General features: G+C 37.5%; 1 protein-coding gene across 1 annotated transcript in view; it reads left to right on the top strand.

Moving 5' to 3' along the window:
- The window catches only part of STX12 (syntaxin 12), a 32,133-nt gene extending 18,437 nt beyond the window's left edge, over nt 1–13,696 (top strand). The window contains exons 4-9 of the mRNA XM_045545804.1: nt 571–708; nt 4,933–4,976; nt 6,227–6,332; nt 9,086–9,158; nt 10,344–10,426; nt 11,703–13,696. Of these exons, the coding sequence (XP_045401760.1) occupies nt 571–708; nt 4,933–4,976; nt 6,227–6,332; nt 9,086–9,158; nt 10,344–10,426; nt 11,703–11,801 (543 nt within the window). The 3' untranslated portion in view covers nt 11,802–13,696. The remainder of the gene's footprint in view (nt 1–570; nt 709–4,932; nt 4,977–6,226; nt 6,333–9,085; nt 9,159–10,343; nt 10,427–11,702) is intronic.
- The last annotated feature ends 3,079 nt before the right edge of the window (nt 13,697–16,775 follow it).

Genomic DNA, 16,775 nt, shown 5'->3' with positions numbered 1-16,775 from the left:
GGGTGAGTTTTTACTTCTGTGTTCTTAGGACAGGGCAAGTGCTCTTAGTATGTATTTTTTGAGACATAAAAGTAACAAGCTTAGTGAAGGTAGATAAAGAAAGTACTTGTCAAGGCCTTACGGATTTTAAATCTCACTATAAAAATGCTGTAAAATGATTATATAGTTTTCAGGGAAGCTGTGAACTCACTAAAGATCAATAGAATTTTAACATTTTAGTAAAAACTACTCTCTATTTGGGTCCAATCTGAGTCCAAAGGAATTTATTCTGCTTTTAGATTTTCTAGGGAACCAAAATTCTGAGTTGCTATTCCTTCTGAGGTTATAAGGTAAATGAAACTCAGTTCCCAGGTATGTCAGAATGAAAGAAGAGAAATTCTTATTTGGTCTATAGTTTTAACCAAGGATTTGAGCTAGCAAAGAGCAAATTTATTAATTTATAGAAGAGCCTATTTCATAATAATTTTCCTAGTTAGAAATCTTTAAGCGATATAATTTTGCCTTTAATGGGAATTAAGACCAAATGATTGAATTAATGTGAAATTTCAAGTTCTTTCTTAATTTCCTTAGCGCCAGCAGAAACTTCAGAAGGAACGCCTCATGAATGACTTCTCTGCAGCCTTAAACAATTTCCAGGCTGTGCAGAGAAGGGTATCTGAAAAGGAAAAGGAGAGTATTGCCAGAGCAAGAGCTGGATCTCGTCTTTCTGTAAGTTGATTTCCAAAGGAAGACCTTTGCAATTTTAGGATGCTCTTTCCCAAGTTGTTTTTGTTTTTTCCTCTTTGATCATTAGTCTTTGTTTACTATCACCCCAGATAACACACATATACATTAGCTGCTGTGAAAATGTCAGATTAGAATAACCTTTGTAAAAAATATATATGCATATTGTCAGTGACTAGAAAGGAATAGGTATAAGGGTTAAAAATATGAGAGGTAGAATTATGTGTAATTTTCTTTTTCATTTTGTTATGTTTTATGTTAAAAACTTGAAAAAAAAAAGATGAATCTGTTTCTTACGATATAATAGGCTAGAGTATTTGGACTAACCCTCTTTTTTTGAAAAGAAGCATCAAATACTGGATTTTGAAAACCCAACTTCTTAAAGGTATCAAAGAGCCATGAAAATACTAAGGTCAAAATCTAAGAGAGGTGTTGCACCGAAACTGTATTTACAACTGAGTATATGTACTGAAGGCAAACTTGAACTTCATTTTTGATGTCCTCATGACATGAGGAGGATAAAAGTCCAAGCCCAGGGTCCACACAAAGTGGAGAATATAAAAGGAGGCACTTCTCAAATTAAACTGGCCCTAAAAGACTATATCCTCAGGGTACAGGTAAGCAAAAAATAAGCTCTCCTTTCCCCCAGCAGATTGCAAAAAGGTGACATTAGCACTGAACTAAGCAGGTGGTGGAGGAGGGCAAGAGGGAGGGGAAATTCAGACAATATGTTGTACCACAAAGTAACTTTCAGGCACATTTACTGTGTAAATTCATACTACCTGAATGGTCCAAAGCCTCAAGCTTCAAGTGGTCCTGGATTGGTAGAGCACCTACACGCCTGGCAGAAGCAAACACAAATTCTCTCTGTGGAAAGACACCTTATCCTAGTCCTGAAAGAATACTCTGAAGCGATTTTTCAAGGGCAATGAGTAGCACACAGTTAAAAATAACCAAATACACGAAGAAACAAATTACCCTAAACAAGAACTAGTAGAAATAACAGTGAAGCGAAATATACCTAAAAAGACTTTGTATATTAGAATTATAAGGCATCTATACTTATTGCATTAAAAAAAATAAAAGAAAAACTTGAAAACATTTGCAGGAAAGTATTGCAGAAAGCTTTGAAAAAGTATGAAAAGGATTTCTAAAATTGAAAGGTATGATATGCAAATTAAAAACTTAATGGATGGGTGGTTTAACTAGAAAATTGGTTAGAAGATATTATCTAGCATGTAGCACAGGTTAAGAGGTGAAATATGTAAAAAAGATGAGAAATGGAGAATGGAATGAAAAGATCTAAAATAGTTTTAATTGGAGTTACAGAATGAAATTAGAGCAAACATAGAACGCAAGTGGATAGTTGAAGAAATAATGACTGATAATATTTCAGAACTGATGAAAGGCACTAGTCTCCATTTTCAAGAAGCCTAACAAATCCCAAGCAGGGTAAATAAAATATCTCATCTAGATATATCAAAGAAAAACTTCAGAACACCAAAGACAAAAGAAAATCATAAAAATAGCTAGAGAAACAATAGAATACCTTCAAAGATGTAATAGTTAGACTGACAGTCGACTTCCCAACAGCAAAAATGGAAGCCAGTAGAGTGCTATCTTGAATGTTTATGAGGGACAACAACTGCCTACCTAAGATTAGAAACCCAGTGGAAATACATATCCAGAATGAGGGCTAATTAAAGATGTTTTCAATCAAAAGAGTTTCCTATCAGTACATCTTACTAAAGGAAATTCCGAAGAATATACTTCAGGCAGAGGGAGAGTGATCCCAGATGGAAAGTGTGAAAAGCCCAATGGAATGAAGAGCAAAGAAAGTGGTAAATATGTGAAAAGACAAGCCACAGACAGGTAGAAAATACTGCTATATGTATAACTGACAAAGGGCTAGTATTTAGAATAAAGAATTCCCATGAATCAGTATGAAAAAGATACAACACAATAGAATAAGAGTTTTTAAACTTTTTGATCTCAGAACCCCATTACATTCTTAAAAATTGTTAAAGATCAGGCACGGTGGCTTACACCTGTAATCCCAGCACTTCGGGAGGCCAAGGTAGGAGGATGGTTGAACCCAGGTATTCAAGAGCAAAACCTTATCTCTTAAAAAAAAAAAAGTCTTTAAATATTGCGAAACTCTTAATAGTGGTAGATACAAGTCTTCTAAAATTTTATTTTTTTCTTTATTTGAAAGCTACATTTTTATCATTGGCAATAAATACTATCTGTTTTCCCTGAAGTGACAGGCTCATGTTTATTTTCGAGAAGTTGTCTGCCAAATACCCATTTGAAAAGTGTTAAAACTTTTTAATAAGCTTTTTATAAGTTCTTATAAAACTATATATATGGAGAGAGAGAGAGGCAGAGAGAGGTTTTGGGGGTTTTTTTTTGTTTGTTTTTGGAGACAGAATCTTGCCCTGTTGCCCTGGCTGGAGGGCAGTGGCAAGTGGTGTCATCACAGCTCACTGCAACCTCAAACTCCTAGGCTCAAGCGATCTTCCTGCCTCAGCCTCCTGAATAGCTGGGACTATAGGCATGTGCCACTGTGCCTGGCTAATTTTTCTATTTTTAGTAGAGATGGGGTCTTGCTCTTGCCCAGGCTGGTCTTGAGCTTGAGCGATCATCTCGAGTTGGCCTCCCAGAGTGCTAGGATTACAGGTGTGAGCCACGATGACCAGCCAAGTTCTTATAAAGCTATATTCAAACTAAAACAAACAAAAAACAAGAAAGAAAATAAAAAACTGTATTGAATAAGTAAAAATGATATTCCCTAAAAAATGTGGCTGGTTCAGCCTGCAACTCAATTACATAAGTGCTTTTCCTGGAGATAAACATCGTATTTCTTTCTTTTTTTTTTTTAACTAGAGATGGGGTCTCGCTATGTTGCCCAGGCTGGACTCAATTTCCCAGGCTCAAGCGATTCTCCCACCTCAGCCTCCTGACACTACTAGGGACAACAAATGTACTCCACTGTGCCTGGCTCAACATTGTATTTCTTTATGCAGCAGAAGTACTTTATATATACTTCCCATTTCATCCTGTGGAATATTAAAACGATGTGTATTGAGCGGTTAAGATTTAATGAATTAATTTGTATGGCTTCAAGGACAAACTGGCTTTTTTTTCTATAATGGGTGTATGGTGATGAAGAATACAGTAATACTAGTATAGTTTGGTGCCACTGCCTTGAGCCATTTTATCCACCATTGCTTTTGCTCCCTAACTGTAAATGTCAACACAGTGAAAAAGACAAACACATTAGTGTTACTTTGAATAATAGTCAAGCAAATGAAAAGGTACTCAACTTCTTTAGTAGTTGTGAAATTGCAGATTAAAACAACAATGAGGTGCTATTTCATCTCCATAAGGATGGCAAAAATTTTAATAATTCTGTGAAAACTGGGAGTGGTTGTGAATATGATGCAACATGTCTATCACTATTTTTAAAATGCAACAAAATGATTTTCACAAAGTTAGAATAATGGATATTCTAAGGTGGAAGGAGGCAGCTGTAATTGGAGAAGGGCACATGGGTGGGACACTGTCAGTGTTATTTCTTGATCCAGGGAAAAAGTAAAAGTAAAAAGAAAAAAAAGTCTGATCTACTGTTATAGTGTTCCTCTGGGTGGGTAGAATTTTGAAATTTTCTTCATTGTGCTTGTCCTGTATTGCTGTTATAGAAAACGTAAGCTTTTTCAAAATGAAAATAGATTGGTCTTTAACATTTTTCTTTGTTTTTAAATTACAAAAGTAATACATGTATTAGACTGCTTTTTGAAGTGAGTTTGCCACTTTAGTATCTGATATGCTATAAATGTCCATTAAAATTTTTTTACACTGTTCTCAAAAGTTTTCAACTTTTCCTTTTATTTACCTACCCCCAAATTTTAAAATATGTTGTTATTATTATTATCATTATTTTCATTTTTTAATCCCTCTCTCTTACCCATGTTATTCTCTCCATCCTGTTCAATATGGTTTCTGTTCTGGGCTCAAACTGAAATGCAGATTTGCTTTCAACCACTTCACACCGATTTCTTAGTTGAGACAGATTGCCAGAGTCCTATGTCATCGTTGGAGCCAAGGGATGCTGCTTCTTTATACTGTAGCTAAGGAAACACTTGTTTTGTGTGGCTGTCTGTAACATGTTTCTGGATAACAGTAGCAATAATGCCATCTGCTTTCTAGGCAGAAGAGAGGCAAAGAGAAGAACAGCTGGTCTCATTTGACAGGTAATAGAATTATTCATACAACCTGCTGGATAGTTGAGATGGGAGTCTGTATCTTTATGCTTATTTTTAATTTTAAAAAATCAGTGAGGAAAAAAAGGGCAACCTGGGGTTGGTAACTTATAATCTATAAAATAAAAAAGTAAAAACCGTGGGCTTTTCTAAGATCTTTGAGTTATGGAAGGAATAATTTCAAAGTGAATAAAAAATTCCAAGAAACCCCTGATGTCTGTGTTGGAGAGGGAACTTGAGTCCCTAGGAATAAGTATGAACTCACACATTTAGATTAGGAGGTCTAAATCATCTTTCTTCTAATTCAGATTTAAGTTCTTCAAAGTTCTTGGGTCTCTGTTTACTCACTAAAATGGAGGCAACTCATCCTTCTGGGAATATTAAGAGTTTGAAAAGCAGACAATTTGTATCTGAAAGATGTCTCCTTTCTTAGCTTCTCCAAGCTAATCCCATAGAAATGTATCCATGTTACTGATACAGAATTTAACAGTCTTCTCATGTTAAAGTATGTATCCATCTCTCCCCACCACACTATGAGTACCTCAAAGGCCTAGGGGACTGTACTTATTCAGTTTTGTATCTCCAGCACATGGAAGACATTCTTTAAATATTGTAGAGATGAAGTATGATTTATACATATTGTTGGAAAAATGCATAATACTGGAATTTCAAAAGTGTTTCGTGTCTAGTATAATATGTAATATGCCTTACTTCTAAAGACTTGAAGAGTTATAACATTTCACTAGCTTAATAACCTCAGGGAAATTTCTGAACACCAGGAGATGTGATTCTGTTAAACTAATTGGTGAAGCAGATAGGCCACTTAGCCTGCTCTCCTCTATCCATTTATTAACCAAGGTACCAAAACAGCTTGCACTTTGAGAGTGTCCTAGAAGAGGATGGGTTGGTATAATTCATTGAGCTTAAATGTCTGGCTCCTTTCGCTGACTAGCAAGTCCTAGCAAGATTGCAGAGTGTACTCCTAAGCAGAAACAGCAAGGAGTTCCATCCCTCATAATTCTGCTTCCATGGGTGAAGCTGAGACTATGCTTTTCTGGTATTATCAGCTCTTTGCCTCTAGATATGAAGAATGTGGCCCTTGGGGACTTTGCATTGATACCAGAGGAGTTGGAGCCCTGGCAATGTCTTTATGTAGGTTCTGCTGGCAGTAGAAATGTTGTAGATATGTCTTGTCACACCTTAGAGAGGAGGAATCAACTAGCATGTTTGTCTCCCTGCAGCCATGAGGAGTGGAATCAGATGCAGAGCCAGGAGGATGAGGTGGCCATTACTGAGCAGGATCTGGAACTTATTAAAGAGAGGGAAACGGCAATTCGGCAGCTGGAGGTGAGAACCAGGTCGTGTTTTTTGTTTGATTCAGGGTGTCTGCAGGTATCTGGACTCTTTACCTGAATTTTCTCTCAATAATCATGGAAAAGCATGAAATGAGTCATTGTATGATTTGTGTATTATCTGTCTCAAGGTAATCATAGGGAATTTGAACTACTATTATGATGATATTGACCTGGGTGCCCAGGAGTACCTAAATCCTTTCCTCAGTCACACCACATCTTATATGGTCTCCGTAAGAAATATGCATAGAGAACAGACAAGGCAAACAGATATTGTAATGCTCATTAGAACTTAGTTCCCAAATCTCAGTGCCAACATCTGTTAGGCAGGGCTCTATGGAGAGCCCCTTTGATTAGTCTGAATAGCCCAGTATAAAGGCAGGCCAAAAGTCTTGCTCCATTTTTGTACATCCTAAAGTCCAATCCCAAGTTGTAGATCTTACCACTTCAGTTGATCAGAGACATAGGAACAATTTTTGAGGGAGAGGTCTGTAGGCCTCTCTTACCTAACTGAGCTTCCAACTTTAACTTTACACAGTGACCATTAAAATTTCCTTAAACCTGAGAAGTTTTCTCCTTCATGGAGATAGAAGACCACCATCGCTGGGGTGGGGTAAGAGAGGAGGAGGGGGCGTGACTTTGAGCTCCTTCTTGATTTTCATCTATAGCAGTGGTTCTGAACCCTGATTGTGCATTAGAATCACCTTAAGAAGATTTTTTTCCAACATCCCAGCTCTCCTCCCTAGGACCCCCCAACGAATTAGTAGTAGGTTAAAAATGGGCAAATATCCATAATTTTATGATTCAACCTAATAAATCATAATTTCTGGGGGTGAGGCCCTGGGCTTGGATGTTTTTTAAAAGCTCCTTGACTATAACATGCAGCCAAGATTGAGGCCCACTGCTCTACGGACCATCAGTGTCTGTTTTTAGATGGGGCAGTTTATCCTCAAGTTATGATTATTTTGTTGTCTTCAAAGATGTCATAGCTTCGTTTTACTCTTTTTCACCTACTGCTACTAATCATTGACATGATTCTCTGAAATTAGAAATATAGTTGGCCCTCCGTATCTGCAGGTCTTTCATCCTTGGATTCAACTGACTGTGAATTGAAAATATTTGGAAAAAAAAAAACAATAAAAAATGACAATACAACAATAAATAAGACAAATGTAAAAAGCAATATAGTATAACAACTATTTGTATAACACGTACATTGTATTAGGTATTACAAGTAATCTATAGATGATTTAAAGTTTACAGGAACATATGCATAGGTTATAGGGAAATACTACACCATTTTATATCAGGGACTTGCGGGAAGAGGTCCTGGAACAAATCCCCTGTGGATACCGAGGGACAAATGTACTATTATAGCAGGGAGTAGAGTGAAACATATGGAGCTAAGCAAAGAAATGTAATGGATGTCAGGAATGTAATGGATCATTTCACATTCAACAGAATGAAGTCCAAATTTCTTAGCCTGGGCTCAATTTTCACATCCAGTCATTTCCTACCCCTGACATACAAACCCTATGTTATGGCCAAACTGGGATTGGCTCTTTAACTCAGTTGCCTTTCTGTTTGTATGACCTCTCGTTTGCTTTAAGGCACAATTCAAGTTATGCCTCTTCTGCAAAGTCTTCCTTTTCTGCACACCTTTCCATACCATTCATTTAGTCATTTCCTATATAACACCCTTTCTTCTTATTTTATTGTGTACTCATTCCCCACTCCCCACCCCAATTAGCTGTATCCACAGCAACTAGCAGACTGCCCCAACTATAGTAGACTCTTAGCAAGTGACTGAGATGCTGACCAGAACTACTTTTGCCAAATTATTAATATGATTCCGATTACACTTCAAATTTGAATCTTCCAGTGGGCATCAACATGTCCTACTTAAATGTACCCTCAAATGTCCTCGGGGTCATGCCCCATATGGCATCTCTTTAATAGGGCAGGTTACTATTGCCCTTCTACCTGGCCATGTGGCCAAGCCATTGGCCACTGCCCCTTAGTCAGAAAAACCCAAATACCAGGGATTTTACTACTGTTTAATTCTTTCATCACTACGAAGAAAATGGAGCACAATTGAGCCCACCAACCTGATTTGTTTTTACCTTCTTTGATTAGAGTAGCAGATTTCCAAATTGATGTCCATTCACCTTGGAACTGCCATCCACAAACCAAGCAGCTCTTTGTCAGTCAGTTAAGAGGTTGTTTATAGGGTACTGTCCAAGTGACAATAGAATCCAGCAGCTCCTCACATAGTTCCAGAGTCAGTCCTAGGGAAATAGAGGCTCACTCCTTATATCCTCTTTGCATTCCTCAGGTAGCACGATCCTATACAAACCATTTAAATTCTCTAGTCCAAAGTACCAGCAATTGTCTTTGGAAGGTGCTCACAGGCTTTTACCATAAGGCTCAGCAGGCTTCACATACGGCTATTATACCAAGGATTTATCCATACCAGCACTCTAGCCTTCTACTCTATACTGTTGGGGCTTGGGTGATCTTACTGGTTCCCATGCAGTATATCCAGTTAATACTGCTTGAAGGGTGGATTTACATGCTTCTATTTTACAATATTAGGTAGGTAGTGAGAGATCATTTCCTGTTTATGAGGAAAACATGCTTTATAGAGCCTTAAAAACATGTTATATTAATAGCTAAAACTTTAAGTAGAAGAAATGAATCTTCTTACATGTTGCTTAATGTCAGTTAATTGTTTTTTGTCTTTCTTAGGCTGACATTTTGGATGTTAATCAGATATTTAAAGATTTGGCCATGATGATCCATGACCAAGGTGATCTGATTGGTATGTATTATTGATACTTTTAACTTCAAGGTGAGTTGTTAGTATTTGTGTAAAAAGAAGTCAGTAACAGTGGCACATGCCTGTAGTCCCAGATTATTAGGAGGCTGAGGATTGAGGATCACTTGAGCCTAGGAGTTCAAGGCCAGCCTGGGCAACATAATGAGACCCTATCTCTTAAAAAAAAAAGTCAATAAGACACGTCGGCTATAGAATTAGCGTTTAGGAATGCCATTTTAAAAATAATTTAATTCATTTTCTTAGCAGCTTTCTTATGTTTTCAAATGTAGAAGTTAAAGTGAGGCCTCATGAGTACTCAGCCCCATTCACTTGCCATAGCTTCTTTTTTTTTTTTTTTTTTGAGACAGAGTCTCACTCTGTTGCCCGGGCTAGAGTGCCATGGCGTCAGCCTAGCTCATAGCAACCTCAAACTCCTGGGCTCAAGCGATCCTCCTGCCTCAGCCTCCTGAGTAGCTGGGACTACAGGTGTGCACCACCATGCCTGGCTAATTTTTCTATATATATATTTTTTAGCTGTTCATATAATTTCTTTCTATTTTTAGTAGTGATGAGGTCTCACTCTTACTCAGGCTGGTCTTGAACTCCTGAGCTCAAACAATCTGCCTGCCTCAGCCTCCCAGAGTGCTAGGATTACAGGCGTGAGCCACTGCGCCCAGCCTGCCATAGCTTCTTGCTAAGTCTTTGTTTAGAGAAATAGCTGTCAGCTTCCCAGCTTTTATCTCTAGAAACTTGCACAATTATGGAGTTAATAACTCTTTTTTTAAGCTTTCTGTGTGGAAATAATTTCAAGTTTATAAAAAGTTGCAAAAATAAAAATATTACAAGGAACTCCTTTATACCCTTTATCCAGATTTACTTCTTGTTAACATTCTATCCCATTTGCTTTATTATGTTCTCTATCTATATACAAACACACACACGCACAATTTTTTTCTGAATCATTTAGGAGAAAGTTGCATACATTGTAGCCCCTTGCGCCTAAATATTTCAGTGTTTATTTCCAAAGAATAGGGATGTTCTCTTATTAAGGTAGTAACTTTTGATTTCATGGCTGGATAGTTGGGCTGGTGGTACTGAAACCAAGACCTATGACATCAGAAATCTGTTCAGTTTGCTGTCTTGAAACATCTGAGTGTCCTAAAAAATCATCTGTCCTTCTTTTTGCAGATAGCATAGAAGCCAATGTGGAAAGCTCAGAGGTGCATGTCGAAAGAGCCACTGATCAGTTACAGCGAGCTGCTTACTATCAGGTAAAAGCAGGTACCAAAGAAAGTCACTCTGTGCTGCAGACTTTATGGGCCATCACAGTACATTGACATGCTAAGAACAGCTGCAGCCTTTTGCTTAGGCTTAGGCTAAGGAAAGTAGTCATAATTGTAGTCCCAGTTCCATTTTTAGTATTTCCCTTTGCAAATAGACCTCCAAAAAGTCATCAAACCTTGAATAAACTTACCACAAGCTTCTTAGCTGCAAAGCTAACCCCATAAGCTAGCGTGACACCTAAATCAGGCTAATTTTATATTCTAAACAGCCAAAATGTGTTTCAGATAGTAACAGGTGCAGTTAAAGTAGGGCTTCATAGATACTTCATGTTGTCTGTTGCAACAGAGAATGGACATAGGATCAACTTCGACTGCTATTTATATATGAATAAATAGGGGTTTATCATTATGGAACTGTTCCTATAAAGTGAAATCCTTTTACATTTTAGTTGAAACTCTGGTTTTATGGCTTATCTGGGTCTTTAATCTCAGGTATAAAACTGTGAATGAGGTCCTTCTCATTTCCATCAATTTGGTGTTGCATGGCTTTTCAGAAATGAATAGCATTTCAGTCATTTTCCATGTTCCTGAGGTAGCTTTATTTTACCTGGGAATACTCCTAAAGAAATTTGTATTTAATAATCGTATTTCCTTTAAAAACTATGTGATGACTTTAGTGTCTAATAATGAAGGAATAATTAAGTAAATTATATACATCCACTTAGCTGTATTATATGAGATTTAAGAAATGTTTATGAAGAGTTTATAACAGAAAAATGTTTATGCTAAATGTTAAGTGCAAAAAATATCAAACATCATACAGTGTGATTCCAATTATGTTAAATATTAATATACATAGATAAAAGATCATAAGGACATACAATCAAAATGTTGACAGTTTATCTGTTAGCAATTATTTTCTCTTTCTGTTTGCCTATATTTTTTACAATGAACATAAAATTTTATTATAGGTATAAAACTGTTATTAGAATATATATACACAAATAACTTAGTGCAAATAATTCCTAGCAGCATAGGTATAGCTCCTTTGCAAAATTGTATTTGGGGACTTAGAATTGAAACTTGCACTTCAGCCTGGCACTAGTGACTGTTGAAATTTTGGGGAAGGTCTCTGCTTATTTGTGCATGGATAGAGTTAATTTGAAATTACAAGGAGGCAGATTTATGAAGCACTCTTGGAGTCTTAGATATAAAATATTTTACTTGTTTCATGAGTGTCTTCTTTACATATTTCTTTCCTCAGAAAAAATCCCGCAAGAAGATGTGTATCCTGGTGCTTGTCCTGTCAGTGATTATTGTAATCTTGGGACTTATTATCTGGCTAGTTTATAAAACGAAGTGATTGCCTCAGAGCCTTCTCCACTGAGCTGTTTTCAAGGGCAAGTGCTTGTTGGAGTCTTGCCAGAACAAACTGATCACAAGAAGAGAGCATACACCAGAACGTCCTGTAGTAATTTAGTTAGAAACTAACTACTAACTAGTCCTTGGAATTAGTGACCTATGGAGACAGTATTTATCAATTTATTGATTTTATTGATTTCTCAAATTAGGAATTAACTTATGTGAATTTGCTTTCTCTTGTATTCTGATTGCCCTTCATCCCAAATGTTTACTGAAAATTCCATTCTACATATTCTTGTTTTGACAGGTGACACTACAGTCTCGTAATATTGTCTTTTATGTGTATACAAAATATACCTTTTTACTTGCAAGTGAGATAGAATTACTTTCTTGCACCCAGCATATTGGAGTCTGTCAGAAACTGGGCCAGCAATTTTTATTATTTAACATTTTAATTTGGATTTCTAGGAAGCCTACTTTCTATTTGTTTTGAAACATTTTGGCACTATATTTAACTGGAAAGTAAAAAATTGCACATGAGATTCAGATTAAATGAGAAGTATCTATTTGAGCTGGCCAGTTGCTGGGTACATGTTACTAATCTGGTTTAAAGTTTACTTCATTATCTGCTAGTGCCATCCACAGCAGCCCGTCCTCATGCACACTAAGCCATCTCGTCCACTTTTTAAAGGGGTTAATTTAATTAACATTACTATGCTCTATGGGGTCCCTCTCCCACCTGTCTGCATAGAAAGGGAGAATTAGACATAGCATGCTTTTGAAAAGCAAACAGGAATTGTTTGGAATGATTTAATCTTTTTATTGTTGTTGTTGTTGTTGTTGTTTGCTTGTGGTTCTACATTCCTGGTGAATGATGAATGTTGCTGTCAAAAGACTGTCCCCTACCCTATAAGGGTTTCTGGGCATTTGATAGCAGGAAGATTTTAAAAGATAGACTGAAGTTGGTTTAAAACTTAGTCCTGTGAACCTGGCGATAAAGCAAAGAAAAGGTTCATTTTTGTAAATAATACTGGTTTGGAATAGTGATGTTAGACTTATCCTAATTTATGAACAAGAAATTAATCTCTCCATTAGACAAAAAAATGTTTCAATAAAATTGCTGTCTTGTAATATAAATGTTGTCCACTTCCCTTTTTCACAGGCCTAGAACAGTTAAAGGGAACATAATTTATTTAGGCTCTTGCATAAGTGTGAATTGGGCCAACAACCTTGATTCATTCTTTAGTGAATTAGAGGATTTGGCTACCCTGGGTATATTTATATTCATGTACTCCATCCCCCTTAATGTCGCTTAATCTTCTAAACTGATGTGAACAGTAGGGAAACAAGGGCCCAAATGCATAAATTTCTTTGCCCTCTTGCACTTACTTAATACAAGTAAAAATTTTTTAAAGTTTTTGTAGTAAGTTTTTATGAGTTAACATCCTGATGAGGTAGGTATTAGATAATGTACTGCCATGAGAAAAATTGAGACTTGCAAGAAGACTGGAGACCCAGGTGTAGGTTGGTTTGGGGGTGGAATAGGTGTTGCTGCCTTTCCTTGAAAAACAGGATAGAGCTGTTGGGGTGGCACAGTGGCCCAAGCAACAGCTTCAGAGATAATTTCTTGGTTCTCTGATCACTACCCTTTCAGCTTCAAATCGCAGTGGACTTGGATATATCATTTGTAACATTCCAGGAAAGAAAAAAGGCTTGGTTATGAAAAACTATTTGCATTTGGGTAAAATAATATGACCACAGGTTGTTCTATAACACTCTGTGATCCAGTGGTAGTTGTAGTGGTGGTCATGGGGACCAAATATGAACGTGGCCTAGAATTTCAGATAGTTTCCAAAGAGGTTCTACTGCATGGTCCTAATAAACCCATTCACAGAATCCTCTGTATCTGTGCTTGATTATCGCTGGGGGCATCGTCATCTAGGACAGTGATTCTTAGCTATGGCTTCACATTAGAAACTTTAATAAAATACTAATACCTTGATCCCCCCAACTCCAAGATTCTAATTAGCCTGGAAAATAGCTTGGGCATAGGGATTTTTTTTTTTTTTTTTTTTTTTTTTTTTGAGACAGAGTCTCGCTCTGTTGTCCAGACTAGAGGGCCGTGGCATAAGCCTACCTCACAGCAACCTCAAACTCCTGACTTCAAGTGATCCTCCGGCCTCGGCCTCCCAGAGTGGTAGGATTACAGGTGTGAGCCACCGTGCCCAGTCAGGCATAGGGATTTTTAAAGGCCCCAGGTAATTCTTATGTGTTAACCATGGTTAAGAACCATTGGTTTGGAGGTTAAAAACTAAACTGGGATGCAAAAGACCTGGATCATCTTAGCTCTGTTATTAACTTGCTGAGGGTATTTGGACAAGTCACTTAATGTATAGGTTCCAAATTTCTCAGTGCTTTTGCATCTACAAAATTTTCTGATTATAAGGATCACAGGGGTTTAGTCTGAACATACAAATTGTATGTTTGCCTCTATATTCCTTTCTTTTTCTCGTCCCCTTTTCTACTTCCTTTATGGACCATTCCAGGAGTACTGGGTAGATCTAGCATTCTCTCTTCAAGTGAATTAAAACTACAGTATTGTATAGGGTAAAGTAGAAATGTCATTCTGGGCACTTCATCTGGGAATGTTCCAGAATAAGAACTTGCTAGATGCTAGACTAATGCTCCCAGGGCATGTGTGTGTGTGGGTGTGTTTGCTAAGGGGTAGGGATGGGAGTGTTTGCCCACTGCAATGCACAATCTTGCTCTCAAGCTAAACTTTACACTGCCTCGTACACTGGGCAAAAATATCAAAATGAAATTACCATTCAGTCTGTGCAGAGTAAAACACTCTGAGCCTCCTCTGTTCAATTTTTTCCCCCCTATTCAGAGACTGTCCTTAGCTATACAGCTTTTGCTTTTGGTCACTAAGTACAGGCCAGAACCTATCTCAAATCTCAATCCATTGTGTTCCCTAAGGCTGGGAATCAACTGTTTGTTCCCTGCTTTTCCAAGCATATTTAGTGCATCCCTAGACTTCACAGATTTTTTCAGTATTGCTTTCCAGCATCACAAAATATGGCTACTTTAGAATCTCCAATTAACCAGGAAATAGTTTGAAAGATTTTTATTCCCAACCACTGATCCCACTTTTAGACCAACCAGGTAGTTCATTTTAACACTTTGTAAAAATGAAATTTGATTGGCGATGTGGCACTTAATTTTTAAAGAATAAACTTGCAATACTACAATTTTGGATGTTGGGCTGTGATTAAGGATCAAATTTTTTACCAGTCCATGGAGAAATGAGAAAAATGATGTTTTTTAAAAGTTCCATCTGAGTCTGAGATGGTTTTTTTTTTTTTTTTTTATACAGAGTCTCACTCTGTTGCCCAGGCTAGAGTGCCATGGCGTCAGCCTAGCTCACAGCAACCTCAAACTCCTGGGCTCAAGCAATCCTCCTCCCTCAGCCTCCCGAGTAGCTGGGACTACAGGCCTGAGCCACCATGCCTGGCTAATTTTTTCTGTATATATTTTTAGTTGGCCATATAATTTCTTTCTATTTTTAGTAGAGACGGGGGTCTTGCTCTTGCTCAGGCTGGTCTTGAACTCCTGAGCTCTAACGGTCCACCCACCTCGGCCTCCCAGAGTGCTAGGATTACAGGCATGAGCCACCGTGCCTAGCCTAAAAGAGTATTTTAATATTACCAAAATGAAAAGGTGATGCTATTAGATGGCAGACTTCATTTTTAAATCTCCGGAGCTGGCAAAATAAAAGTTGACATTCCTATATTTCTTTTTCTGGTCTGTCACGTCTCTAAAGTCTGTGAACTACTTATCTCAACTAGCCCCATCATTTTACAACTAAAGAAGGTAAGGCCAGGAATGGCAGTTTAATACAGGAATTTAAAGGCTTGAGGAGGTGCTCTGAATGTGAATGGTCATTTTGGGGATAATATTTGAGCCCCTACTACTAGTAAATTACGATGCTAGATGATTTACATTGTATCTTATACCCCAAAACCATCTATGAGATGTATTTTCTTGTCTCCCCTCTAATGGATCAGGAAGCTGAGGCATAATAAGTAACCTGCCCATGGTTATACAACTTGTAAGTGTTGGAGCCAGGATTTGATCTCAAACAGTCAGGCCTCGAAACTGCACCTTTAGACACTATGTACTATCTCTGTGCATCATTGATACAAAGTGTCCTGCTCACTGAGTCTTCCATGAAGCTTTCCCTAAAAATCTGGAGAAGTGGCAGTTTGTACCCAACTTTTCATAAACATCCTTTCTTCCGTCAGCACCGTGTGAACTTCATTTACCACCCTGCTAAATGAAGCCTCCTGCTTGTACTATCTATACACACACAGGAAATTTTGTCCGTTTCTCCATTTGATCACTCACATTATATCAAAGATTTGTTTTTAAGTTTTCTGACATTAGTATGCTCCTAATATCTTTAGATTCTACTCTAAGGACTATCAAAGAAATGAATCTTTCTTTGTTGAGATACCAAAATCCAAAGGCAGCTAGCCCATCAGTCTTTCCATTTCAAAAGGGTAAAGGTCTAGATTGTTGCCCTCCAGGTTGCTGGTCTACTCTGACATCACTGGTGCCCAAACAAAGAGCATTTTGCTATATATGGGCCTATGTAAATGTAAGGTCCCACTACATCAGAGGCCAGTGTGAATATCAGCTGTGATGGAAACGGGATATGGCCAAGGAGTAAAGAATTATAAGTGTAAGAATAATTAGCTTTTATGTTTCTTGGGTATATGGTCAGCACTAGAAGAATCACACACAAGCTGAGAAATTGAAAGGCAAAGTTGACATAGATGTCATCGGGTCAATGATAGCTACAAATGCCTTCAACACCACCTCATGCCTGAAAGGGACACAGAACCTCAAAGGCCCAGACAATCTGTACATAAAAGTATCTTATTCTTTTTTTTTTTTTTTTTTTTTTGAGACA

Source organism: Lemur catta, chromosome 3 (genome assembly GCF_020740605.2).
Source record: "Lemur catta isolate mLemCat1 chromosome 3, mLemCat1.pri, whole genome shotgun sequence".
Classification (NCBI taxonomy): domain Eukaryota; kingdom Metazoa; phylum Chordata; class Mammalia; order Primates; family Lemuridae; genus Lemur; species Lemur catta.
Note: the sequence above shows the minus strand (reverse complement) of the source record. Positions and strands in the feature narration are given on the sequence as shown.